At 43.0% G+C, this 27,360-nt stretch overlaps 1 protein-coding gene across 1 annotated transcript; it reads right to left on the bottom strand.

Annotated features, from left to right (window-relative positions):
* Positions 1–4,302: 4,302 nt before the first annotated feature.
* On the bottom strand, positions 4,303–25,848 carry cfap58 (cilia and flagella associated protein 58). The gene is made up of 18 exons (XM_014131559.2): positions 25,670–25,848; positions 22,920–23,201; positions 22,516–22,664; positions 20,686–20,842; positions 19,995–20,189; positions 19,644–19,781; positions 17,682–17,841; positions 16,435–16,517; positions 15,779–15,970; positions 13,549–13,710; positions 13,282–13,428; positions 12,774–12,914; positions 12,035–12,258; positions 9,787–9,898; positions 9,505–9,609; positions 8,396–8,515; positions 7,918–8,051; positions 4,303–4,603 (listed from the first exon to the last, which is right to left on the bottom strand). Exons 1-18 carry the CDS (start codon positions 25,673–25,675, stop codon positions 4,483–4,485), a joined length of 2,628 nt encoding a protein of 875 aa, XP_013987034.1. The 5' UTR covers positions 25,676–25,848; the 3' UTR covers positions 4,303–4,482.
* Between the last annotated feature and the right edge of the window lie 1,512 nt (positions 25,849–27,360).

Here is a 27,360-nt window from a genome sequence, read left to right as displayed (position 1 = left end):
AAGAAGTTCTGGAAAACGGTTAAAGACCTGGAGAATAAACCCTCCTTCTCACAGCTGCCCATGTCCCTTAATGTTGATGTTGTTGTTACTGACAAGAAGCACATGGCTGAGCTCTTTAATCACCACTTCATTAAGTCAGGATTCCTATTTGATTCAGCCATACCTCCTTGCCCATCCAACATTTCCTCATCTCCCACCCCTTCTAATGAGACTATCCTCAATGCTTCTCCCTCTTTTTCCCCTGCACTGCTACAAAGTTTCTCCCTGTAGGCAGTCACTGAGTCCGAGGTGCTAAAGGAGCTCCTGAAACCTAACCCCCAAAAAACATCTGGGTCAGATGGTTTAGACCCTTTCTTCTTTAAGGTTGTTGCCCCTATCATTGTCAAGCCTATCTCAGTTTCTCTTTTCTGGGGAGGTTCCCACTGCTTGGAAGGCAGCCACAGTTCATCCTTTATTTAAAGGAGGAGATCAAGCTGATCCTAACTGTTATAGGCCTATTTATATTTTGCCCTGTTTATCAAAAGTATTGGAAAAACTTGTCAATAATCAACTGACTGGCTTTCTTGATGTCTATAGTATTCTCTCTGATATGAAATCTGGTTTCCGCTCAGGTTATGGACATGTCACTGCAACTTTAAAGGTCCTCAATAATGTCACCATTGCCCTTGATTCTAAGCAATGTTTTGCTGTTATTTTTATTGACTTGGGTACGATAGACCATTCCATTCTTGTGGGCCGGCTAAGGAGTATTGGTGTCTCTAATGGGCTTTGGCCTGGTTTGCCAACTACCTCTCTCAAGGAGTGCAGTGTATAAAGTCAGAAAATCTGCTGTCTCAGCCACTGCCTGTCACCAAGGGAGTGCCCCAAGGCTCGATCCTAGGCCCCACACTCTTCTCAATTTACATCAACAACATAGCTCAGGCAGTAGGAAGCTCTCTCATCCATTTGAGAGTGCTGTGGTAGCCATGTTGGTTAAGTCTGCCTTAAACTCTAAATACATCACAGACAGTGTCACTAACCAAGCACCCCAACACCATCACACCTCCTCCTCCATGCTTCACGGTGGGAACAACACATGCAGAGATCATCCGTTCACCAACTCTGCATCTGACAAAGACACGGCGGTTGGAACCAAAAATCTCAAATTTGGACAGATTGTCACCGGTCTTATGTCCATTGCTCATGTTTCTTGGCCCAAACAAGTCTCTTCTTCTTATTTGTGTCCTTTAGTAGTAGTTTCTTTGCAGCAATTAGACCATGAAGGCCTGATTCACGCAGTCTCCTCTGAACAGTTGATGTTGAGATGTGCCTGTTACTTTAACTCTGTGAAACATTTATTTGGGCTGCAATCTGAGGCTGGTACTGTAACTCTAATGAATTTATCCTCTTAAGCAGATGTCTCTGGGTCTTCCTTTCCTGTGGTGGTCCTCATGAGAGCTAGTTTCATCATAGCGCTTGATGGTTTTTGCAACTGCACTTGAAGAAATGTTCAAAGCTCTTGAAATTCCTTCGGATTGACCGACCTTCATGTCTTAATGATGGACTGCCTTTTCTCTTTGCTTATTTGAGCTGTTCTTGCCACAATATGGACTTGGTCTTTTACCAAATAGGGCTATCTTCTGTATACAACCCCTACCTTGTCACAACACAACTGATTGGCTTAAACGCATTAAGAAGGAAAGAAATTCCACAAAGGAACTTTTAACAAGGCACACCTTAATTGAAATGCATTCCAGGTGACTACCACATGAAACTGGTTGAGAGGATGCCAAGAGTGTGCAAAGCTGTCATCAAGGCAAAGGATGGCTACTTTGACGAATCTCAAATATAATATATATTTTGATTTGTTTAACACTTTTTGGGTTACTACATGATTCCATGTGTTATTTCATAGTTTTGATGTCTTCACTATTATTCAACAATGTAGAAAATAGTAAAAATAAAGAAAAACCCTTAAATAAGTAGGTGTGTCCAAACTTTTGACTGGTACTGTAGTTCTGTTCAGAACGAAACGATTAGAAAATAATTTTGGTTCCAACCCGATGAAGAAGCGTGCTCCAGATGGAAAGGATGAATGGATGAAGGATGAAGCAGTATGCAGTGCAGCTTGCACATGCCTATCGAGTCGAATGGGTGTTAGTAACTCACCGTTCCTTGGGATCGAAGAATCACCGTCGCTTGGTTCTCAGAATCAACCAACTCAGCCTCCACACGGAATTTGACAAACATAACTTGGAACACTGTGCTGCTGATAAACACTTGATGTCGTAAAACAAAAACTTAAAACTTGTAAAAATAACATTGCTCAAAAGACTGTATAATTCACTTTTCGATCAGGGGTTATCTGGGTTGTGGGGTTTTGACTAGATACTATACAGTTTGTCAGACTTGACCAGAATTGACTCCACATCGCTCTCCATGAGGATACTGGATTTGCCTCCCTCCCCTACGATTTCTAGAATGTGAATACATTTTGACCGTTCTAATTGGTCCTTTAAACCGATGGGTTGGGCCAGAGACAGTTTGTTAGAGACAATCCAAACGCTTATGAATTTGTGTTTGTCAGTTTGAAGTCACGCAAAATACTTCTAGGATGGCAGATTCTGAACGAATGTACTGTACAGTATGTAGCGATCGATAGAGCAGCGGAAATAAATTCAGGGCGAGTCGTCAGGCAAGATTAGGAGAATTTACACAGCAGGTTAGGATAATTATAAGGTTAGGAGAATTAGGTTACGATTAGGAAAAAGGTTTTGGGTTAGCTAAAATACAAACATTTCCACTTCTGACGTCAATTTGATATAAGCTTTATTCTATCCAGGCATGACAGTGTGGAGGTAATCTCTACTAGCTTGTAATGGTATTTGGCGCTGCTTGTCACGAACTGCTAGAACAGGGGTTCCCAAACGTTTTTGGCACACAACCTCACGTTGATATACGAACTTTATCATGACCCCACCATGTGAAAAAAATAATGTAATCAACAGCCAATATTAACTTTTTTGTTTGAGGCTATGGCAGTCTATTACAAATCAGTCTGACAATATTTTTGACAATATTTCAGTTGGAAGTATGGTTTAAAGTAACTGAAATGCTTCAGATAGTTATTGGAAAGTTCAGGAAAACATCAAGGAAAATCATCAGGAAATAATTGTGTATGGTCTTCTGTGTAGAAAAGAACATCATCATTGGTTTGAATTATGATATTCTTATAAATTCTATTCTTCAAAAATCAAATGGGTACATATCATTAATTTATAAATCCAAAAATGTTGCAACTGCTGATTGCCCCTTGAATCAATCAAATGGGTTTTATATAGCCCTTTTTACATCAGCAATTGTCAAAGTGCTTTACAGATACCCAGCCTAAAACACCAAGGAGCATGCAATGCAGAAGCAGATACTAAGTGACCACCCTAGAAAGAAGGAACCAAAGAGGAAGCAGGCTCTAAGTGGTGGCTAGTCCTCTTCTGGTTGTACCGGGTAGAGATAAAGAGTACATGTTTCCATTAAGGTCAGATTGTTAATGCGTTCATGGTGTGCATGCTTGGCAGATTGATAACCACAACAGGATGGAGCACACAAAAATACATTCAAACTTTAATAGATGACCAGCAGGATCAGAACCATAATGGCTACAGAGGGTGCAAAGACTTTCAAATGGCTTTTCATAATTCAGGAAAACTATGAATTAGAATTTGTGATAAATAAGTTTAGCTACTCACCTTTCTGTTCGCTTCACATACAGTATCAGCCTAAGAGCCCACGCCTGTAATGAGGGGCATTATTAAAAACAAATTTGTCAGCGATTAGATCACCTTTAACCAATATTTAAAAGTGCAGTATTTGGCTGTGTGGGTTGTTGTCCTAAACCTAATCTCTCGTGGACAGACTACGTAACATAAATGGTATCGTAATGTCTGTCAAAATACTGACTAAAGTGCAGTATTTCCTGTGCTTTGGTTTTACATCACTGGTTATTTGGATATATTAAGATTGTGTGATGGTGGTGCTTAAAGTGGGGATGGAGATTTCAAGCAATGATTTCAAACAGAATGTTTTCAGAAGTGGTTGAGGGCTTTGGCTGAGAGTTTCCGTTTAGCAGGGTGGAGACTTCACCAGTCTCGTTAGTATAATTTTGTCATTCACCTTTCTCCAGAACCTAAATGGAGCATCTGACGCAATTACACAAGATTTTAGTTCTGGGCTTCCGAGGTTATCCTAAACCCACACATTTCTTTCTGAGAGAACGCTGATTGGACTGGCCATTTTCTAACTTTAAACATTGGAGAAAGGCCAGAGTGATACGTGAAGTAAGCTCTATTTATTGAATAAAATCACAGCCCAACTCTGGTAATATTTATTTTTCCTTTATAAGAGCTCTTAAAAACAGTATCGACAATGATGAGTGTCCTATGAGGGGTAATAAGAGGCAGTGTGTCAAGACGTTGTAAGGCTGGAGGGAGCTTCGTGTCTCTTCCTCTAGGTGGTGATTTTGCCAGGCTGTTTAAGACTGAAGCCTCCACCGGTAAAGCATGGACCGTCGTTGCGCTGGGGCAGGATCACCGACTGTCCCACCTGGGCCAGGCTCCTCTCTTTCTCCCTGCGGACACACAAGAGAGTTCCAGGAAATTTGTCACACAGACACATTCAGACGCATTTCAGAGTTGCTTCGTCCACACATGCACACACATGGTAAGGTCGCCCTAAGCTCTGGCTAATTGATTCTCTGGTCGTCTTCCCAGCTTGTTTGATTTGAGCAGTTGAGGCTCCTCAGAGGAGGAAGGGGAGGACCATCCTCCTCAGTGAATTTCAGAAAAAAAAAATTGTAAAACATTTAAAAAGTTATTTTTTTTCAGATAAAACTATACTAAATACAGTTGAAGTCGGAAGTTTACATATACTTAGGTTGGAGTCATTACAACTTGTTTTTCAACCCCATAACCCAGAATCGCCCTTAAGTAAAACAAAAAATGTAGATATGATTTTTAGGCCGTATCACCCAGCCCTATGTACAAGGGTTGCGAAAATGCAGTTAGTGTGTGTGAATGCGTGATCCTAATTGATGATGACCTTCAATGTGAGGTGGGTGATCAGTGATGGCTTCAGACATACTGTACCATAAATGATACAGTTGAAGTCGGAAGTTTACATACACCTTAGCCAAATACATTTTAACTCAGTTTTTCACAATTCCTGACATTTAATCTTAGTAAAAATTCCCTGTCTTAGGTCAGTTAGGATCACCACTTATTTTTTAAGAATGTGAAATGTCAGAATAATAGTAGAGAGAATGATGCATTTCAGCTTTACATTTACGTCATTTAGCAGACGCTCTTATCCAGAGTGACTTACAAATTGGTGCATTCACCTTATGATATCCAGTGGAACAACCACTTTACAATAGTACATCTATATCATTTTTTTTGGGGGGGGGGGTTAGAAGGATTACTATATCCTATCCCAGGTATTCCTTAAAGAGGTGGGGTTTCAGGTGTCTACGGAAGGTGGTGATTGACTCCGCTGTCCTGGCGTCGTGAGGGAGCTTGTTCCACCATTGGGGTGCCAGAGCAACGAACAGTTTTGACTGGGCTGAGCGGGAACTGTGCTTCCGCAGAGGTAGGGGGGCCAGCAGGCCAGAGGTGGATGAACGCAGTGCCCTTGTTTGGGTGTAGGGCCTGATCAGAGCTTTAATTTCTTTCATCACATTCCCAGTGGGTCAGAAGTTTACATACACTCAATTAGTATTTGGTAGCATTGCCTTTAAATTGTTTAACTTGGGTCAAATGTTTCGGGAAGCCTTCCACAAGCTTCACACAATAAGTTGGGTGAATTTTGGCCCATTCCTCCCGACAGAGCTGGTGTAACTGAGTGAGGTTTGTAGGCCTCCTTGCTCGCACACGCTTTTTCAGTTCTTCCCACCATTTTTTTTAATGGGATTGAGGTCAGGGCTTTGTGATGGCCACTTCAATACCTTGACTTTGTTGTTCTTAAGCTATTTTGCCACAACTTTGGAAGTATGCTTGGGGTCATTGTCCATTTGGAAGACCCATTTGCGACCAAGCTTTAACTTCCTGACTGATGCCTTGAGATGTTGCTTCAATATATCCACATAATTTTCCAACCTCATGATGCCATCTATTTTGTGAAGTTCACCAGTACCTCCTGCAGCAAAGCACCCCCACAACATGATGCTGCCACCCCCGTGCTTCACGGTTGGGATGGTGTTCTTCGGCTTGCAAGCCTCCCCCTTTTCCCTCCAAACATAACGATGGTCATCATGGCCAAACAGTTCTATTTTTGTTTCATCAGACCAGAGGACATTTCTCCAAAAAGTATGATCTTTGTCCCGATGTGCAGTTGCAAACCATAGTCTGGCTTTTTTTTTAATGGAGGTTTTGGAGCAGTGGCTTCTTCCTTGCTGAGCGGCCTTTCAGGTTATGTCAAAAATGGACTCGCTTTACTGTGGATATAGATACTTTTGTACCTATTTCCTCCAGCATCTTCACAAGGTCCTTTGCTGTTGTTCTGGGATTGATTTGCATTTTTCGCACCAGAGTACGTTCACCTCTAGGAGACAGAAGGTGTCTCCTTCTTGAGCGGTACGACAGCTGCGTGGTCCCATGGTGTTTATACTTGCATACTATTGTTTGTACAGATGAACGTGGTACCTTCAGGCGTTTGGAAATTGCTCCCAAGGATGAACCAGACTTGTGGAGGTCTACAATTATTTTTCTGAGGTCTTGGCTGATTTCTTTTGATTTTCCCATGATGTCAAGCAAAGAGGCACTGAGTTTGCAGGTAGGCCTTGAAATACATCCACAGGTCCACCTCCAATTTGCTCAAATGATGTCAATTAGCCTATCAGAAGCTTCTAAACCATGACATCATTTTCGGGAATTTTCCAAGCTGTTTAAAGGCACAGTCAATTTAGTGTATGTAAACTTCTGACCCAGTGGAATTGTGATACAGTAAATTATAAGTGAAATAATCTGTCTGTAAACAATTTTAATGACTCCAACCTAAGTGTATGTAAACTTCCAACTTCAACTGTATAATTGTGTTTTATGCTTATTGCACATTTATAAAACACAGACTAGCCAGCTAGTATAACAGTATTTGTCTAAAATGCTGCAAGTGGTACCCTAATGCCCTGCGACAAACTGAGCATTCATTTTCGCAAATCAATGTTCATTGATGCTCTCGTTTTAGTAGTGTCTGCTCTGTGCGCAATTTGAGTAGTTGAAACATAAAAAGTATATTGTTCAAAAAGTTAACTTCTCTATTATAGTAAAGTAATGTCTAAATGTGTTTTGGTGTCCAGATGACCGATTCTGTTGGACCAAACCTCAAATGCAAATAGCGAGTTGAAACCACTTGTCAGAGAAGATGTGATCTCTGAACTTTGTTAGCGTGAGATGCATGGGGAGAGGTGCTTGGTGTGTGTGTAAACCATAGAGGAAGAGGCGAAGCGAGAGGTTCCACTCTTGCTAAAATCTGTCCAAAATTAGGCCAATGTGTTTCTATGGGCTTATTTTGGACCTAAGCTAGTCACCTGCCTTCCCGCCTTTGGGACAACGACTCCCATTGTTAGGGCGGAGATGTGCAACTCGTCATTATATACAGATCTCTGGTGTAAATGGGAAGGTGCACACAGCACAGAGGAGCGAAGGAGATGAGACCAAAAATATTACAAGAGAACAAGCGGACAAAAACGATCATAAAAACGAAAAATAACAAAACCTTGATTCTTGCGATACAGGCATTTGGAATATTGCGCAAAAACATACATTCAAATTCATTTGATATATCGCCCAGCCCTACTTCAACAGTTCAATCAGTTTAGATCAGAAACCCCAGAATGAGCTCAGGGGTGATTCTCGTGGTTGGTAAGTACTATACCAGGGTAATCTTTACCTGCACTGCTGTTCTTTGCGTTTCTGAGTGAGGTACTTCTTCTTGATGTTCTGCAGCTCATGGGCCAGTCTCTCAATCTCATACTTGTACTCCTGTGTCTGGGACTCATACATGTTCAGCTCTGATGACAAAGCCTGGATGTGGGGGATTAAAAGGACATCTAAAATAAATCAACTTCAAGCAGCAGCATAGGACTAAACTGAAAATGACATAGCCAGGGAAAAAGCTACTCTGGGCATGTGAGCTTGGCTCGCAAGCCTGTGCATGGTCCTGCTGTATCTGAAGTGGCCATTTCTCTGCCAGTGGTCAGAGCTGCTTGGAAGTGTAGAATGAATGAATGAATGAATGAATGAATGAATGAATGAATGAATGAATGAATGAATGAATGAATGAATGAATGAATGAATGAGAGAGAGAGAGAGAGAGAGAGACATACAGACAAGGGATGTACAAAAAGAAGATGAAAGGCACAGAGGACCTTGAGCTGTTTTGTCTTCTGCCTCAGTGTCTGCTGGTAGATTTGAAGCTGCTCGGCTGCCTCCGGTCCAGGCTGCCGGGACAGAATGTGCTTCAGCTCCACGTACAGCTTCTCCTTCTCCTGAGCATTTAAGTGGAAGAGAGGGGACGTTAGGCAGCCAAACATTCCATCAGGGATGGGCTCTTTAAAAACGTGCACACATCCCACTGGGCGCTTCCTTACCAGCTCTCGACCCACCCATTATCTACATATTTGCATACTGTATCTACACTGAGTATATAAAAATTAAGAACACCTGCTCTTTCCATGACATAGACTGACCAGGTGAATCCAGCTGAAAACTATGATCCCTTATTGATGTCACTTAAATCCACTTCAATCAGTGTAAATGAAGGAGAGGAGACAGGTTAACATTTTACTGCAGTGGGCTAAATCAGTGTCTCTTGGCAGTCTTAAAGAAATCTACTTTGAAACAAAAGTATACACCTCACACACATGTTTATGGCCTTACAAAAAAGAAGACACCTGTATACCATGTCACATATAGAGTTGAAATGTACTTCATTTTTAGTTTGCTTTCCAATATTACACTTTATATATCATAGAAGACTGAAATATATCAAAACTGTTTGACATAGAAACACCAGATTTTCGGCGTAAAAAAAAAAAAAAGTTTATTAATTTAGAAATTATGAAAAATAAGGCCACTTGGTAATTTGACTGCAGGAAAGGGTTTAACAGAAGGATTTTTAAGCCTCGAAACAATTGAGATATGGATTGCGCATGTGTGCCATTCAGAAGGTGAATGGGCAAGACAAAAGGTTTAAGTGCCTTTGAACGGGGTATGGTAGTAGGTGCCAGTCACACTGGTTTTTGTCAAGAACTGCAATGCTGCTAGATTTTTCACACTTAGGGTCATTATTAGGAAGGTGTTTCTAATGTTTGGTATACTCAGTGTATGCAGTCCATGCTAATTTCTGAAAGTTATGAAGTAGTGAAACAATTCTCCCAGGCTTCCATTGATTTCTGCAGTGACCCAACCTACTCCTTGTGGGAGCACCTGGTGTTTGGGTAGCCAACAGGATGATACAGATTTATCTGGAGTTTACCTGTAATAAAAGCTCTTTCTCCACCACCTCCTCGCTCTTGGTTATCAGACGCCTCTGTAAAGAGTGAATCTTCTGGATCAACTCATAGGTGCTTGGGTCACTGGCCTGAGGAATGTCAAATAAAAGGCATTAATGTATAACCCTAAATAGGTTCTCTGGCTATGTCTCACAGAAGCTAGGCTGATGCACTAAGAAGTTAATCTACTGAAACAGGTCTAAATGTTTTTGAGCCCAAGCTCTCACAAAATATACATACAGTCACACACAGTAACACACACACACCTCCAGCCTTCTCCAACGATGTACATTCATAGGATTCTCCAGCTCCTCCTCCAAGGCTCTGCACCTTGTCCTCTCCTTGAGCAGCTCCCTCTGCATGTGGTAAACCTCACGTCTGTCACAAAACCCACAAAAGGGCATCAAATGTCATGGCATTTCCTCGTCACATATTTCATGACAACAAATACAAGTGGGGCATAGATTGAAAACAGACTTCAATTTCACTATTTTCATTAATCATTAAGGATGTAAAAACATTGGCAAGCCTGTATCAATTCAATGTTTTGTTCATGGCAGATGTCCAGCAAATGCCACTATGGTAACCTTTTGTGGGCTGCAGATATCAACAGGCTCACAATAAAGCAAATTAATGCCGATAAATAAGACAGCAATGTAAACTGAGCAATGCAGAAATAGTCCTGCTGCACAGATCTGTGCACTTTTGTACTACAAAAACAATTTAAATAATGAAATATTGTGAAAAGAAAAGTTAAGTATTTTGCATAATTTACAGACATTGATTAGGAGTTTAGTGTGCTGCTCTCTTCGAACGGTGTTGGGTTCTAATTGAAATATACTTATTCCTGTCACTATATAATAATATATTGATTACATAACATGTATGATAACTGTTTATCTTTTTTAGGATAGGGGGCAGCATTCTGAATTTTGGATGAAAAGCGGGACCAAAGTTAACTGCCTGCTACTCAGGCCCAGAAACTAGGATATGCATATAATTGGTAGATTTGGATAGAAAACACTCTAACACTTAGAACTTATTTGGCAGGCGAAACCCCGAGGACAAACCATCCAGGATTTTTTTGTTTGTTGAGGTGACAGTGTTTTCAATGGGGTTTCTATGTGGATCTAGATTTCTAAGGCACTTGCTTGCAGTTCCTATCGCTTCCACTGGATGTCAACAGTCTTTAGAAATTGATTGATGTTTTTCTTTTGAGTAATGAAGAAGTATGGCTGTTCAGAATGAGGGTTGAGTCTAGTGTACTGTTGTGGTTGGGGCGCGTGACCTGAAAGCTCGCTCCACTTTGTTTTCGTCCGGTATTGAACACAGTTTATCCCGTCTTAAATTTTATCGATTGTTTACGTAAAAAAATACCTAAAGTTGTTATAGGAAAGTTGATTGAAATGTTTGGATCAAGATTACAAGTAAATTATTAGATATTTTGTTTTCATGTTGCGCGAGTTGGAACCGGTGTTTTTTTTTTATCAAACGCGCCAAATAAATGGACATTTTGGAGATATAACGATGGAATTTATTGAACAAAATGACCATTTATGATGTTTATGGGACATATTGGAGTGCCAACAGAAGAAGATCTTCAAAGGTAAGGCATGAATTATATCGTTATTTCTGAGTTTTGTGTCGTGCCTAGCGGGTTGAATTATGATTGTCATGTGTTTGTTTGATGGGGTGCTGTCCTCAGATAATAGCATGGTTTGCTTTCGCCGTAAAGCCTTTTTGAAATCTGACACGGTGGCTAGATTAACAAGAAGTTAAGCTTTAATTTGGTGTATTGCACTTGTGAATGTATGAAAATTAAATATTTCTAATATTTTTGGGGGAATTTCGCGCCCTGCGATTCCACCGGATGTTGTGAAAACGTTCCGCTAGCGGAACCCCTAGCCGTAAAAGGTTATGTTCTGTGTCAATGAAAGGTGAATAAGGAACGTGTATGGAAAGTTAATGAGGGAGGCGAAGGGCAACAGTTAATCTTTGATAAAGCAGGCCAGCTGCGGAACCAGGGAGGAGCGAGAAATTCGGCTCGAGGTCCAAGTCAACAGAAGAAGTGAGAAGAAACCTCATGGAGGGGGGCCAGAGGGGCCCACCCCAACGACCCTCCTACTTCAGTCCTATCTCACACACATACACTTCCATGCCTACAAAGGTTCTAGTATCAGGCAGGGCCATGACTACACCAGTTGAGAGGAACCAATTAAGTTCCTGCCTAGCAACGTAGATGTTTTGGCTATGTAGATGTGTAAGGGGTTGACCCCGCCTAGTAGGTTAGAAATATTTGTGCTTGTATCATCATATGGTTGAATAAATCTAGCTTGAGCTTTCTTTGGAGTCCAACTGGAATTTGTCTCGATCTTTCTCTGTTTCCCTATGTCCCCACCTGCTCTCCGTCTATATCAGCGTCTCCCACCCTCTGTCTCGCCCCCTCACTTTCTTGCTGTCTTGCACTCTCTACCTCTGTCTTTCTCTTACTCCCTCTTCCTCTTTCAATCTCACCTTAAGTCTTCCACATTAGCCACAGTCTTAGCCAGGATGCCCTTCTCCCGTCTGAGCTTCTTGATCTCCATCTTGAGGAGGCGGATGTCCTCCACCCTCTGGTTGTACTGGATCTCTCCCTTGTTCAGCATGGACTGCTGGATCTTGATCTTCTCGTAGAGTAGGGCCAGCTCATCGTTTCGTCGCACCAGCTGAGTGCCCAGGATATCTCGCTCGCTGATCACCTACAAGACGGTGATGGCAAAAGAGCAAACAACAAAAACCCCAGGTTACTTTGATCAAAGACTGTAAAAATACATTTAGAAATAAAACATATTTGTGATACTGGCCCTTTGTGATAACGTGTTTGATTATTTTCCATCTAAATGGATACTGGTAGATGACCTGCTAAATGACCTGCTATTTCCTAGAAAGTCACATTTCTAGAATGTTTTACTTGGTCTCATCCATTCAAAGACAAACCTCATTAGGAAGAAATGAAAAGCTGCACCTCTGTCACATTCTGCAGCCACATCAACACAATGTTTTTTGACCCATGTAATGCGAGACCACAGGCTTGACAGATCTGCTGGCTGATGACATCCTCTCTCTCCATCCCAGTCCTCTATGGGAAGGGCCTGCCCCTTTATTCAAATCAGCACTATTTTATCGCTATGACAGAACTATTTGTCTCTGAATGGGCAGTGAGTTCTCAGTGAAAGCAGGCAGCCACCTTTCCACCCCTCTCTCTGCCCCTTACCTGATCCAATTCTTTCTTCTGTCTGAGCCGCTCAGCATCAGCGTCGGATATGATCTTAAGCAGCTTTCTCTCCTCGGCCTCTTGGTTGTCGATAAACTGCTTAGTCTCCTGAGCCTGCTGCTTCATCTTCTGGAGCTCGGCCTATGGGAGGAATGGAAAGACGGCCTTTATTTAAAATTTCAATTTGAAAATGAGGGGTAAAGAAAAAGAAAACACTTTGGGCCTTGGTCAAATGTGGTGCACTATAAAGGGAATTAGGTGCCATTTGGAATGCAGCATTTGCTTCAAGAAGGCAGGATGGGTGTCATCCTGGTGGTGAGGATGTCACCGTGGTGTGATTGAAAGAGCTAAAGCAGGTTGGTGTTAATATTTTAGTAAAACAAAATGCTCAATTACAACCCTCCTTTCTCTCATGACTAGTTACACCAATGGGTTCCCAGACTAAAAAGTAGATTTGCACAGTAGTTACTTTAGCCACTCACAAAGTGAGCACGGCATAGTAAATTACCTTCAGAGCCTCCTTCTCTTTCTCCACTCGCTGGAACTCCAGGTGCTCCTTGACCAGGGCAGACTCTTTGCTGTTGATCTCCTCCCTTAGCTGGTCAATCTGATGGTTCATGATCTTCAGTTTCCTCTTCATCTCTGTGATCTCATCCTGAAAGAGAGGGCGGAGAGTGAATGGGTGAGCGAGCGAGCAAAGGATTGACCGATCGACAGACCGGACAATCACCAGCCTGCCTGTCCACACAACTGACTACTCCTATGTAAATCCAACCTGGGCTTCGATGAGGTTCTTGCTGTAGAGGTTCCGATCAGCTCGGACCGCCTCGTAGAGGTTCTGCTGCTGTTTGAGCTTGGTCTCTGCCTCTGCAATCTTCTTCTTGTACTCAAAGATCTGCATCTCCCTCATTTTAATGTCCTCCATGTGTTGGAGCACCTGTGGAAGAAAAGAACACAGAATCATCCCAAGAAGGGGTTTAGTTTGGGACTTTTGTAAGACTTGGGCTTACGTAACCAGAAGCTGATAGCTAGGTGTTTATAAAAGACAACCTAGACACAATACCGGCATGTTGTAGTCCTAAATGATAAACTCTAATGTTGAAATTTTCTCCACCTAATCAACACATGTAAAGATGTTTTGTCTGTTCCAACACATGTCGCATATCACATTATCTCATCTTCTCTGTGTTGAAATCCTAATTGATAAACTGCAATGTTCAAATGGAGTTCCCTCCCATTTTCTCTGCTTCATCAACATTAATGCTAGTGCTACATTACTGGTACTCTATGTAACTGAGCCTAAATCCCTGGGGCTGTATGTATCCAATGTGGATTTAGGATCAGCTATGCCCTTTAGATCACAATGAATAAGACCTGCCTGCACTCTGGGCACCTCATTGATAAGCGTTGTGTAAATTTCACACTAAATATCTGCGTAACCCATTTCTGAAAACGCATGTTTGTCACTATAAAATCAGCCCCGTCCTGAAACTGTGTGCATGTGAATGAGCGTTATTTATTCACCTGGAAAACTTTAACCTTTTATGGTGATAAATAACACCCTATTTGCTGTATAATTTGGAGGTATATTGAAATTAAGCCATAACAGTTTCACAAAAAACAAGCAATGGCACATTTTATCAAATGTTTTGGAGGTGTTACCACAATGTTTTAATCTTCTGCAGTGACAGTTGCTGTATTGGGCAAAGGACAGAGACAGTTTCTGAAAGAAATAAACCATGACAAATTGTTGTGTACCTGTTAGCAGAACATTTTAATTCAACAATGTTTTGTATGGCCTTTTTCCTGCAACCTAAATATGCTGCACTGCCCTGTAAATTCTGAAACAGTGTCTACTCGAGAAATGTGAAATTACAGTATTCAGACAACAGAACTAGAATGAGATTATATTTATATGAGTCAGACGTACAGTAGTAGCCTAGAGACTTCAATGGAAAATATGAATTGTCTGTTCTAGTGTGCTTTTGAAACCCGAGGTGCAACATCGTGAGACTTCCGGGAATGCTTGCGAAACAGACCAAACAGACCAGGCCGGGGTTTGGGAAGTCAATGAGAGAAGTGAAAAAATCTTCCTTAGTTGTTCATTTTCTCGAAATCTAAAGACACAACCTAGATTCGAGCCAATGGCTTTAGTTGAACATGTTATTACTCCAACCTCGTGAACGTGTCAAACTGACACATTTTCATTTTCGGCAAAAACAACTTTATATTGAAGGAGTACCTTTGATTTGACGGCCTGCACATGTGCAGTTCGGCGCGAGACGACCAGCTAGACCCGATAACATGTCTCTATGCATGAGATTAACTAGCCAACGCCGCCTTGACTTCGCCTACAAGAGTGATCGGGGATTTCTATTTGAAAAGCAGTTTCTTCCTATCTTCATACTGTACTGTCTTTGTCGTTACTAACCCATAGATGTACGAGATACCATATCCGGTCACAGGGATGGCTAAATCTTGAAACTCCTTTTGTCACCACAGATTTAAGTAAAATGGCTTTTAACTGCTTGGTCTTGTCATGCAGGGCATCCTTGTAAAAGAAACCTTGGTCTCAATGGAACTCCCCTGCCTAAATAAAAGGTTAAATAATTCCTATTTATTAATTTAGATTGCAAAGATAAAGTAAATAGATGTTCGCTCTTCTTAGTAACGACAAAAAGCCGCAGTTGTTTTGTCATTATGTTTTTCTGTTGATGTTGTTTTATGAAAGGCGTGTCAACCTAACCATTCCTCATTTGCACAAAGTACTTACTTGCCTGCTTGCAATGCAATAATTACTATAAGTAACAAGAAGTTGTGCGTTTGCATGGTCTGAACTTTGCGTGGAGGTAAGCACATTCTCCAGGCAAGTTCAGTTTTTATAAATGCAGTGAAAACTGGTGCAGGTTATGTTTTGCACGCAAAATATAATACTTTGTACGTACGCAGCGTTTATAAATGAGGCCCCTGGTCTCTCCACCCATCCCCGAGTTATCTTAGTGCACCTTGTGTGTGAGGTCGCTGGCCTCGTTGATATAGCGGTCACGCTCCTTCTCTAGCTGGTAGATGATCTTGCGCTGCTTCTGGGCCTCATCGCGGTAGTTCATGACCTCCTGGTCCAGGTTCTTCTTGGACTGCTCATGGAGCTTCACTACATTCAGCTGCTTCTCCGTGGCATTAGCTGCCTTGATCATGTTCTACAATGTACACACACACACACACACACACACACACACACACACACACACACACACACACACACACACACACACACACACACACACACACACACACACACACACACACACACACACACACACACACACACACACACACCAAACACACACACAAATGTACATGCACAAACGAACACAGACACACTTTCACAATGGGTTATGAGCAGATGAGAGTGTGCTTGGTGCACATTTGTCACATTAAGATGTGTCTAATGAAACAAATCATGCAAAACAAGACCTGCAAATAACCAAACAACATAGGCTATACACATAATGTCATGTAGTAGTAGGTGCTGGCAATGCCGGGGTTGTCGGTTTGATTTCTGCATGGGGTACATACTGGATGTTTGTCACTGTCAATGTTAACAGTTCTGCAAGTTGCTTCAAATAAAAGTGCCTGCTAAATTATATTATTCTCTACATACCTTGTTCAGGATGTCTCTTTCCCGCACCAGTTCGTCAATGCCTTTCTTGTCAATCTCCATCTGCTTTTTGGAGGACTCCATTTCTGTTCACAACACATGGTTCATGTTCATGTTTTTGAGTGAGAGAGAATGACAGAAATTCTATAAATTCTATACATAATTGATGTACCTTGCACACAAACCACACCACAATGTAACCACTACACTTAATATTTTCAGAGTTACTAAAAGGTAAGGAAAAATGGCATCTTCCTGTCATCTTCCTCGGGAGGCCAAAAGAGTGCTTTTGGCCTCCCAAGTGGCGTAGCGGTCTAAGGCACTGCATCGCAGTGCTAGAAGTGTCACTACAGATCCGGGTTCAATCCCAGGATGTGTCGGAGCCGGCCGCGACCGGGTGACCCAGCTGTACGGTGGTCCTCCGACACATTGGTGCAGCTGGCTTCCGGATTAAGCGGGCAGTGCGGCTTGGCGGGGTCATGTTTCGGAGGACCCAAGACTCTCAACCTTCGCCTCTCCGAGTCCGTATGGGAGTTGCAGCGATGGGACAAGACTGTAACTACGAATTGGATACCACGAAATTGGGGAGAAAAAGGGGTAAAAAGTGGAACAGAGCAGAGGAGTGTTGAAATGTCAACCCAGGTATTTGTGTGTGTCTCCCTGCATGCATTTGTGTGTGTATTCGTGTTTGTTTAGTTTTGTGTGTGTGTGCGCGCGCATGTTGAAATCAAATACAATTTTATTTGTCACTTGCCGAATACAACAGGTGTGTAGACTTTACCGTGAAAAGCTTGCTTCCCAAAGACGCAGAGTACATTTTTTTATAAAATAGTAACACAAGAGGAATAAAATACACAAGAATGGAGCTATATACAGGAAGTACCAGCACCAGATCAATGTGCAGGGGTATGAGGTATTTGAGGTAGATATGTACATGAAGGCAGGGTAAGTGACTAGGCATCAGGAGAGATAACAATAAACTAAAGAACAGAGTAGCAGCAGCATATGATGAGTGTAAAGGTGTGTGTATATGTGTGCATGTGTGTGTGTGTTGTTGGTATGCATGTGTTGCATGTGTGTGCATATGTAGTGCATGTGAATGTGTGGGTTTAGTGTGAGAGTGTCAGTGTAGTGTGTGTGTGTGTGAGTGTGTATATAGTGTGTATTTATTGTCTTGTGAGTGTGCATAGAGTCAGTGCAAGATAGGGTGTGCATGTGCGAGTGTGTGTATCATGTGTGTACATCCTTGCCTCTCTCCAGGCCAGCGATCTGGTTTTTCAGCATATCCCTCTGCTGCTCCACTTCCAACTTCTGATCCTCCGTCTGTCGGAACTTCCGTTGAGTGGCCTCTCTCATCTTTGTTAGTTTGGCAATCTCCTGACGCATCTGATTCACCTCCTCCTCCTTCATCTGAGGTGGGAACAAAAGGAGGGAGGAAGAGAAAGAGGAGAAGAGCAAGAGAAAGAGAGAGGGCGGTGGGGGGTCAGAGAGAGAGAGAGAGAGAGAATAGGTATTTATTGTGTTGCTGACATTAGGGCTCCTGTCCAATTTTCGTTGTCTCTGATAACAGTTCAGGAAGAGGCCACTCCATTCTCAACAGAATTTGTTTGAGAAAAGACAAGTTTGCAGTGGTTTGGGCTAAGATTGTCCCTTCTTTTTTCCCTCCCTTCGCTCTCTCCCTGCCCGAGAAATCACTAGCCTATATCCCAGAAAATGACAACGATCCTGCAAGCATGAAGGGCGCTATTAGGTGTTTGGCTGCTATGCTGGTTTATCAAATGCACTGAATGTTAGTTTTCAGAAACTTGTGTTTATGGGATGAATTGTGGTTCCCTTGTGGATATTCATAAAGCAATCCACCCCCCCCAGCACTCCTTGTCACACCTGCTCCCGCTCTCCCCCTCTCTGGCGCAAGGCTGCCCTTGTCACCATCATTATGTGCAGATGCGAAATATTGGACTCACCTGGACTCTATTACTTTGTTGATTACCCCCTCTAAATCTGTCTGCTCCTCAGTTTGTTCCCTGTGTCAGCATTGATGTCGCTATTTTCCCCCTGTCCAGACGCTGTTCCTGTTCTGTTTCATGTCCGTGTTTTATTAAAATGTTCACTCCTTGTACCTGCTTCTCTTCTCCAGCGTCGATCCTTACAGAATGCTGACACCACTATACGAAGCATCAGGGAGGTTTTGTTTTTTGTTTTGTTGGTGACGTCGGGTCCAGGACGCCGTCACCAATGGAACCAGGCATGCCTCAGCTGGCTCGTCGGGCTTTCACGCCTTAGCTAGCTCGAGAGGTTTTCTTGCCCTGGCTGGGTCGGCAGGCTCCCATCCCACGTTATGCCTCAGCCGGCACGTCGGGCTCCTACGCCTCAGCCGGCTCATCGGACTCTCATCCCACGCCATGCCTCAGCTGGCTCGCCGGGCTCCCATGCTCCAGCCGGCTCGCCAGGCTTCTACGCCCCAGCCAGCTTGTCCAGCGCCCCATGCCTTGGCCGGCCCATCAAGCTCTGCCAGGTGGGACGCCGGGTCACGCCCCTAGAGGGGGGGTACTGTCACGCCTGCTTCCGCTCTCCCCCTCTCTGGCGCTCGAGGCTGCCTTTCATTACGCACACCTGTCACCATCATTATGCAATATTGGACTCACCTGGACTCCATTACTTTGTTGATTACCCCTTCGATATCTGTCTGCTCCTCAGTTTGTTCCCTGTGTCAGCATTGATGTCGTTATTTTTGCCTCTGTCCAGACGCCGTTCCTGTTCTGTTTCATGCCCGTGTATCATTAAAATGTTTACTCCCTGTACCTGCTTCTCGTCTCCAGCGTCGATCATTACACTCCACTTTGTGAATATGTGCCCATATGTGCTGCCGCCTTGCAATGGTTTGCGAAAAACAGCCAAAAAACAACCATGGGGTCCCATGATTAATATAAGGTTTTACTGGCATGATGTTTCGATCAACAGTAGGCAGAAGTTTGTGAGGGCTCTCTATTGGTGTCTGTCATCTGTGGAGCTTCTCTCTCACACACACACACACACACACACACACACACACACACACACACACACACACACACACACACACACACACACACACACACACACACACACACACACACACGCACACGCACACACACGCACACACACGCACACGCGGACACGCGGACACGCACACGCGCACACACACACACACATTGGGTGTTTGTGAGTTTTACCTTAAGGTCAGATGCCCTTTGTTGTGTGTCGAGGGAGAGCTGCTCCAAACTCAGGGCATTCTGTTCATTCTCCTGCTGGAGTTTGGTGTTTCTCACTTGCAGTTGCTCCAGCTCCTTTGTGGACCGCTCATTGAGAATCTGCGAGGGGACAAACGGCACAAATCAAATCACACATTAAATCTAAACCCCCTACAGCATACATGTAAAAGTTGTATTCCATGTGTGTACGACTGGCACCATCTCTCAAGTTGGTGTTCCCTCGCCAGCCCCTCTGTGAAAAGATTGGAGGATGGAGGGGAAGGGAGAGGACAGGGAGGGCAGGTGGGACATCACCCCTGGTCACGGCCTCACCTTCTGCTCCCGCAGCTGCTGCTCCAGCCTCTGCTGCTCCTCTTTGCTGCGCTGGCTCTGCAGGTTCAGCACTTTGATGTCCGACTGCTTGGTGTCCAGGTCTGTGTGCAGCTGCTTCACTTCCTTCTCCAACTTCTCCTTCCGCCGTGTCTCCCGCGAGCACTCGTTCTGACGGACCTGGATGTCTTGCTGGAGCTATGTTGGACAGAATATAGGATAAAAACAATGTTGTTACTAGCAAGTATTTTGACAGGAAGCAGGCACTGGAGTGGACCTACTATATAATAAGGCCCCAGTTAATTTAGGACTGGATGTGCCAAGACTTGTGGACACACTGTACAGCAAATAAAGCCTACTGGTTTATTTGCAACGGAATAGGAATGAGGACTGAAATTATAAACAATTACAGAGTCATGTTCCAGACAACTACCAAGTGTATGGCCATAATACCTACCTAATAACTAATGCCTTACCTGCCAGTTAAGTGAAGGTAAAGCAAATGCACCACATAAAAATACAAAAAATTGTGATGTTTAATATGTAATACTACATTTAAAAATCCTATTGAGTTGTTCTCTGTTCAACCAAGAACACGTTTTTGGGGTTTTGTACTACTTCAATTTGCTGTCATTAAGTTGATTAACAATAAACACCTGTAAATGTAAATGGTGATGTTGAGTTTCTGCATTACCTGAGATATGGTTTCCATTGCCTTTTCTTTTTGAACCTCCATCTCTTGTTGACTGGCAGTGGCCTTTGTTAGATTATTTCGCAGAGTCACCACTTCCGTAAGCAGTTCATCTCTTTCCTTGGTTAGTTCCTCTTTGATTTTCAGCAGATCATTTACACTGAAAAACAAATTAGCTTTCAGTTGAAACTCCTCTAATGTTATCTAGAGATGTAGGCAGTGCTTAATTTGTAGGCTGAGGATCCCTAGGTAACCGCCGCTTCCCGTCACCCTAGAAAGATTCATATTATGTTCCGCGCATGATTTTCTTTACCTCCACTTTACGCACACATTTCTGTGCTCACCCTCCCTTCACGTTTCTCACTGTCAATCGTGAATGATAATTCTTCAAGTTTTACCGGTGAAACGTCCATGCAGCATCTTCAAGCCAACCATCTGATCTCGATCAGATTCATAGGAATATACATTTTGATCTTCTTAGTTATGCACAGTGTTGCTTCAAATGTTGTACAGTGAGCGAACCTGTGTTTTGTTTCAATCAAAGCACATAATATTTTGCCTAGTGGCGTGCGCTGTTGAGTTGTGGCCGCATAAGAGAAAAATCTCATCAGAAAACAGGTGGTGTTTTTTGTCTTACAGTAACTTTATACTATGCTATTATATTTGGCATTAAGTGATCTTGCAGATATTGATTGACCTTTATCAAACGAGCACTATTTTCGCCAGAGTACTCTGCTCTCTACGAGTAGACCAGAGACTATGTGTAAGTAGAGAATCCTGCACATTCATAGAAGCTTCGGGATCTTTAGTCATTGGGAAGAAAGGTCCAGAAAAAGTTGAATCCACAGCCTATAAATCGGGAAGTGCCGGAACTCAAAGTGAGCACAAGAGGGGGGTGAACTGGGGGGCTCTATGCCATATTTGCATAGTGGCATAGAGTAGCCTAGAGCAGAAGCGTTTCTTGCACACAAAAATGTCCTTTTATAAGTGCATTTCATGCAATTCTACATCATTTAACATAACTTTTTTTTGTACCACAGAAATTACCAATGTGACAGGCTACTCTGACATTGACAAACGGAGATCAATATAAACGACTGATTCACCCAATGATGAAGATAGGCTAGTGGATGTGCACTCACCAGTAATGGCCGATGCGCTTGTGCCATTATCTCTCAAGATACTTTGTAAAATAGTGTTGTTCCCCTACAGAGTCATTATAGTGAACTTGTATTTAAATTAGAATACTTATAATAGGGCCTATTTATATTTTTATGATGAAGTGCAATGTTGGAGAGATGGAGAGTTGCAGACGCATGTCTATCAGAGCAGAGAGATCACAAAAATAGAATCTCAATGTAGTTCTGTGAGAGATACAGGTGCATGCTTCTCTCTCTCACCACAGCAATGGACAAGGCTTGGTCCCAAAACATAGGCTACAATGTTGTGCAAACTTAAACCCGGACCCAGCCCAACCCGAATCAATTCTCAGAATATCAAGTGCAAGCTGAAAATCTACGTTTTTACGTAACGTTTTTTAGGGGGCAGGAGAATTAACGAGGAGGCAACTTGATATAGCCTAACTAGGATATTTTTATTTTTACATTGCAAACAGAGGAAATGATTTGTCATGCCATGAGGTACCGGATCCAGGCAAATAGGTGCCAAAACTAAGCAGTCCAAAACTGCGAGGTGCGGGATCTTGTACCGGCAGGATTCGGCTCAAATTAAGCATTGTATGTAGGCCTTCAGGTATGACAATAATCTCTAGTGAATTGGTTAATTCAAAGGAAGTGGACAATTTACAGTGCGAGTGTGCACAACTCAACTCACCCATGTTCTTGACCCACGGACAAGCCAGCACCTTGTTCAACAAGTTTTGTTAGATTTGAAATTTCATGTTTCAATGTTTGAATTGTCTCTTTTGCTCTGAGCTCTTTATCGTGGGCTGCATCAACCATTTTCCAAGCCTTTTCTATTTCCTAAAAGAAGAAAAAAATGTGTTCAATTGTACAGTATGGCCATATTACTATGACAAATCTGGGCCATGTTGAAATAAAGCACGACTCTAAACCACTGCTCTATTCTGCTCAAAATGAAGTGTGAATATTTTACTCCATAATAGCCTACAAGAGCTTATTGGCAACAACACTAATGACAACCTTCGTCCTAACCTTAGGTTGTAGGCCTATTACACATCTCTGCAGCTACTCATGTTTTCACCATAAAAGGCCTACCTTCTTCAGAGAAGTTATAGTCGTTTGATCTTCCTGGGACAACTTCAGTGCAGTAGCAACTTTTACTGAATTGGACACTATCTCTGCATTCAGCTCCCTGCATTTTGTCATCAGCCTCTTCTCGCTCTCGTGGGACTTCTTCAGGGCATTGGTCAGTTTCTCATATTCAACCCGGAATTTGTCCAGGCTCTTGTCTCCCACCAGCTCATCGAGAACCTCCTGGAACTCCTTCTCCAGTGATTCAAAACTGTTCTCATCTGCTTCTGGCTTTTGACCTTTATCCTGGGAAAGGACACACAAACTGTAATCAAGCACTTGTCATATCTGAGAGAGTAAGCTAATTGCAAGGCACTGAAATTGACACATTATGTTCTCTGTATGGTTTCACTCCTGCAATAACTACTGTAACTGATATGTTTTCTATTCATCTTATGTGTATCTGTTGAAGTTGATCTTGTTTTTTGCCCTGACTGTACTACACATAACCTGATTGTGACAATAAAGATATATTGATATTGATTCTTAACTGTCACAAGTTACTATAGGCCTACTATAGAAATGCAGTGACATGAATAAAAATTATTGGACGAAAAATAAAGTTAGCGAAGAAATCTTGACAGTTCTGTAACGTTAACATACTGCAATCCCGAACCAGTATCTATGTGTTAGAGACCTCTCGCCCAGAAAGCTGATTCAAACTCCCATTCATCAGCTCTGTATGCGTTTTAATGTCAAAATACGTTTGTCGTTGATCACCAAATATGGAGTTTCGCTGAGCAACTATCTTAATTTACTCGTTATGGCCGGTATGTACTGTCATTGGAGGTGCTGAATAGGCATTGCTTGTCCATTTTTATGTAGACCTTTTTTTGGAAGTGCATACCGGCCTTAAATTAATATACACTGCTCAAAAAAATAAAGGGAACACTAAAATACCACATCCTAGATCTGAATGAATGAAATAATCTTATTAAATACTTTTTTCTTTACATAGTTGAATGTGCTGACAACAAAATCACACAAAAATAATCAATGGAAATCCAATTTATCAACCCATGGAGGTCTGGATTTGGAGTCACACTCAAAATTAAAGTGGAAAACCACACTACAGGCTGATCCAACTTTGATGTAATGTCCTTAAAACAAGTCAAAATGAGGCTCAGTAGTGTGTGTGGCCTCCACGTGCCTGTATGACCTCCCTACAACGCCTGGGCATGCTCCTGATGAGGTGGCGGATGGTCTCCTGAGGGATCTCCTCCCAGACCTAGACTAAAGCATCCGCCAACTCCTGGACAGTCTGTGGTGCAACGTGGCGTTGGTGGATGGAGCGAGACATGATGTCCCAGATGTGCTCAATTGGATTCAGGTCTGGGGAACGGGCGGGCCAGTCCATAGCATCAATGCCTTCCTCTTGCAGGAACTGCTGACACACTCCAGCCACATGAGGTCTAGCATTGTCTTGCATTAGGAGGAACCCAGGGCCAAACGCACAAGCATATGGTCTCACAAGGTGTCTGAGGATCTCATCTCGGTACCTAATGGCAGTCAGGCTACCTCTGGCGAGCACATGGAGGGCTGTGCGGCCCCCCAAAGAAATGCCACCCCACACCATGACTGACCCACCGCCAAACCGGTCATGCTGGAGGATGTTGCAGGCAGCAGAACGTTCTCCACGGCGTCTCCAGACTCTGTCACGTCTGTCACATGTGCTCAGTGTGAACCTGCTTTCATCTGTGAAGAGCACAGGACGCCAGTGGCGAATTTGCCAATCTTGGTGTTCTCTGGCAAATGCCAAACGTCCTGCACGGTGTTGGGCTGTAAGCACAACCCCCACCTGTGGACGTCGGGCCCTCATACCACCCTCATGGAGTCTGTTTCTGACCATTTGAGCAGACACATGCACTGTGTGGCCTGCTGGAGGTCATTTTGCAAAGCTCTGTCAGTGCTCCTCCTGCTCCTCCTTGCACAAAGGCAGAGGTAGCGGTCCTGCTGCTGGGTTGTTGCCCTCCTACGGCCTCCTCCACGTCTCCTGATGTACTGGCCTGTCTCCTGGTAGCGCCTCCATTCTCTGGACACTACGCTGACAGACACAGCAAACCTTCTTGCCACAGCTCGCATTGATGTGCCATCCTGGATGAGCTGCACTACCTGAGCCACTTGTGTGGGTTGTAGACTCTCATGCTACCACTAGAGTGAAAGCACCGCCAGCATTCAAAAGTGACCAAAACATCAGCCAGGAAGCATAGGAACTGAGAAGTGGTCTGTGGTCACCACCTGCAGAACCACTCCTTTATTGGGGGTGTCTTGCTAATTGCCTATAATTTTTGAGCAGTATAGTTGCCTCACGAAACTTCATATTTGGCGTTCAACGAACGTATTTTGACTTAGGCCGAACGCTTGCAGAGCTGCCGCTGGTGAATGGAGTTTGAATCGGATTGGGAGCTTTCTGCACACACAGTGTAGAGACAGTCACGATACAGTAAGTGATTATTCACTAGTCACCAACTAGACGCAAGAAAACGGACTGAAGTTTTCCAACAAGAAAGGCTTGTGTTTATTATCCTTTGCTAAACCTTTTGCTGCGGTGTCCACTAATGAATGCTACCCAGCGGAAGACAAAGTTAGCTAACGTATTAACTAACTAAAATTACTAAACGTAATTTAGCACCTGTTGCACTGTTGCTTTTGTTTTGGCAAAACAAAACGAAGCGTTAGCTATCTAGCTAGCTATACAAACCAGCACAACCTACCTCCATGTTTCCTGTCCCGTTAGTCAAAAGCGCTTAGTTATAATACACAAGATTGTAATTTCCAAATGTCTGCGACTCGTTTGTTAGGAAACTGACAGCTGGCTAGCTCCAGTAGCTAAACTATCCCTCTGCATGTTGTTCATTCATACACTCCAAGGAAACGCGTCCCGTTACCTGGCAACGACTGCCGGTTCTCTGGGCTCGCGTGGGTGGGGCATGAAGATGATGACTTGAGCCTGCCCTGGGACAAAATTACTTTAATACGTTTCAAGTAACTTCACTTTGTAATATCCACTATTTGTTATGAACATTAATAAGCACTCATTGTAACTTAGAAATATATACGTTGTTTTACCGTGGTAAAACGTTTGTTTGATATTCAATATTCGCCGGACATTCGAGCCTTCAAAGTCAGAGACCTCAGATTAGGCTCTTCATGAAGGAAAAAAAAGTGTACATCATTGCTCAGGTCTTTTCCCAATTCTGAACCGAGCTTCGTAATCACATGGCTACGGTGTACGCATCCTACAGCACAGTCGATGCAACTATACTGAACAACAATATAAACACAATATGCAACAATTTCAAAGATTTCACTGAGTTACAGTTCATCTAAGGAAATCAGTCAGTTGAAATCAATTCATTAGGCCCTAAACTATGGATTTCACGTGACTGGGAATACAGATATGCATCTGTTGGTCACATATACATTCAAAGAAAAAGGAAGCCATGTGGATCAGAAATAAAAATGTCAGTATCTGGTGTGAGCACCATTTGCCTCATGCAGTGCAACACATCTCCTTTGCATAGAGTTGATCAGGATGTTGATTGTGGCGGGAACTGGAACACGTTGTCATACACGTCAATCCAGAGCATCCCAGACATGCTCAATGGGTGACATGTCTGGTGAGTATGCAGGCCATGGAAGAACTGAAACATTTTCAGCTTCCAGGAATTGTGTACAGTTCCTTGTGACATTGTGCCGTGCATTATCATACTGAAATATGAGGTGATGGGGAGGATGAATGGCACGACAATGGGCCTCAGTATCTCGTCACGGTATCTCTGTGCATTTAAATTGCCATCGATAAAATGCAATTGTGTTCGTTGTCCATAGTTTATGCCTGCCAATACCATAACCCCACCGCCACCATGGGGCACTCTGTTCACAATGTTGACATCAGCAAACCGCTCACTCACACAACGCCATACACGTGGTCTTTGGTTGTGAGGCCGGTTGGGCATACTGCCAAATTCTCTAAAACAACGTTGGAGGCAGATTATGGTAGAGAATTTAGCATTCAATTCTCTGGCAACAGCTCTTGTGGACATTCCTGCAGTCACGATGTCAATGGGGTGGCAGGTAGCCTAGTGGTTAGAGCATTGGACTAGTACCTGAAAGGTTGCAAGATCAAATCCCCGAGCTGACATGGTAAAAATCTGTTGTTTTGCACCTGAACAAGTCACTGTTCCTAGGCCATCATTGAAAATAAGAATTTGTTCTTAACTGACTTGCCTAGTCAAATAAAGGTAAAATAAAATGTAATGCTCCTTCAAATTTTGAGACATATGTGGCATTGTGTTTTGGGACAAATCTGCACATTTTAGAGTGGCCTTTTATTGTCCCCAGCACAAGGTGCACCTGTGTAATGATCATGCTGTTTAACCAGCTTCTTGATATTACACACCTG

Source organism: Salmo salar, chromosome 12 (genome assembly GCF_965601325.2).
Source record: "Salmo salar chromosome 12, fSalSal1, whole genome shotgun sequence".
NCBI lineage: Eukaryota > Metazoa > Chordata > Actinopteri > Salmoniformes > Salmonidae > Salmo > Salmo salar.
This window is presented reverse-complemented; position numbering and strand designations above follow the sequence as displayed.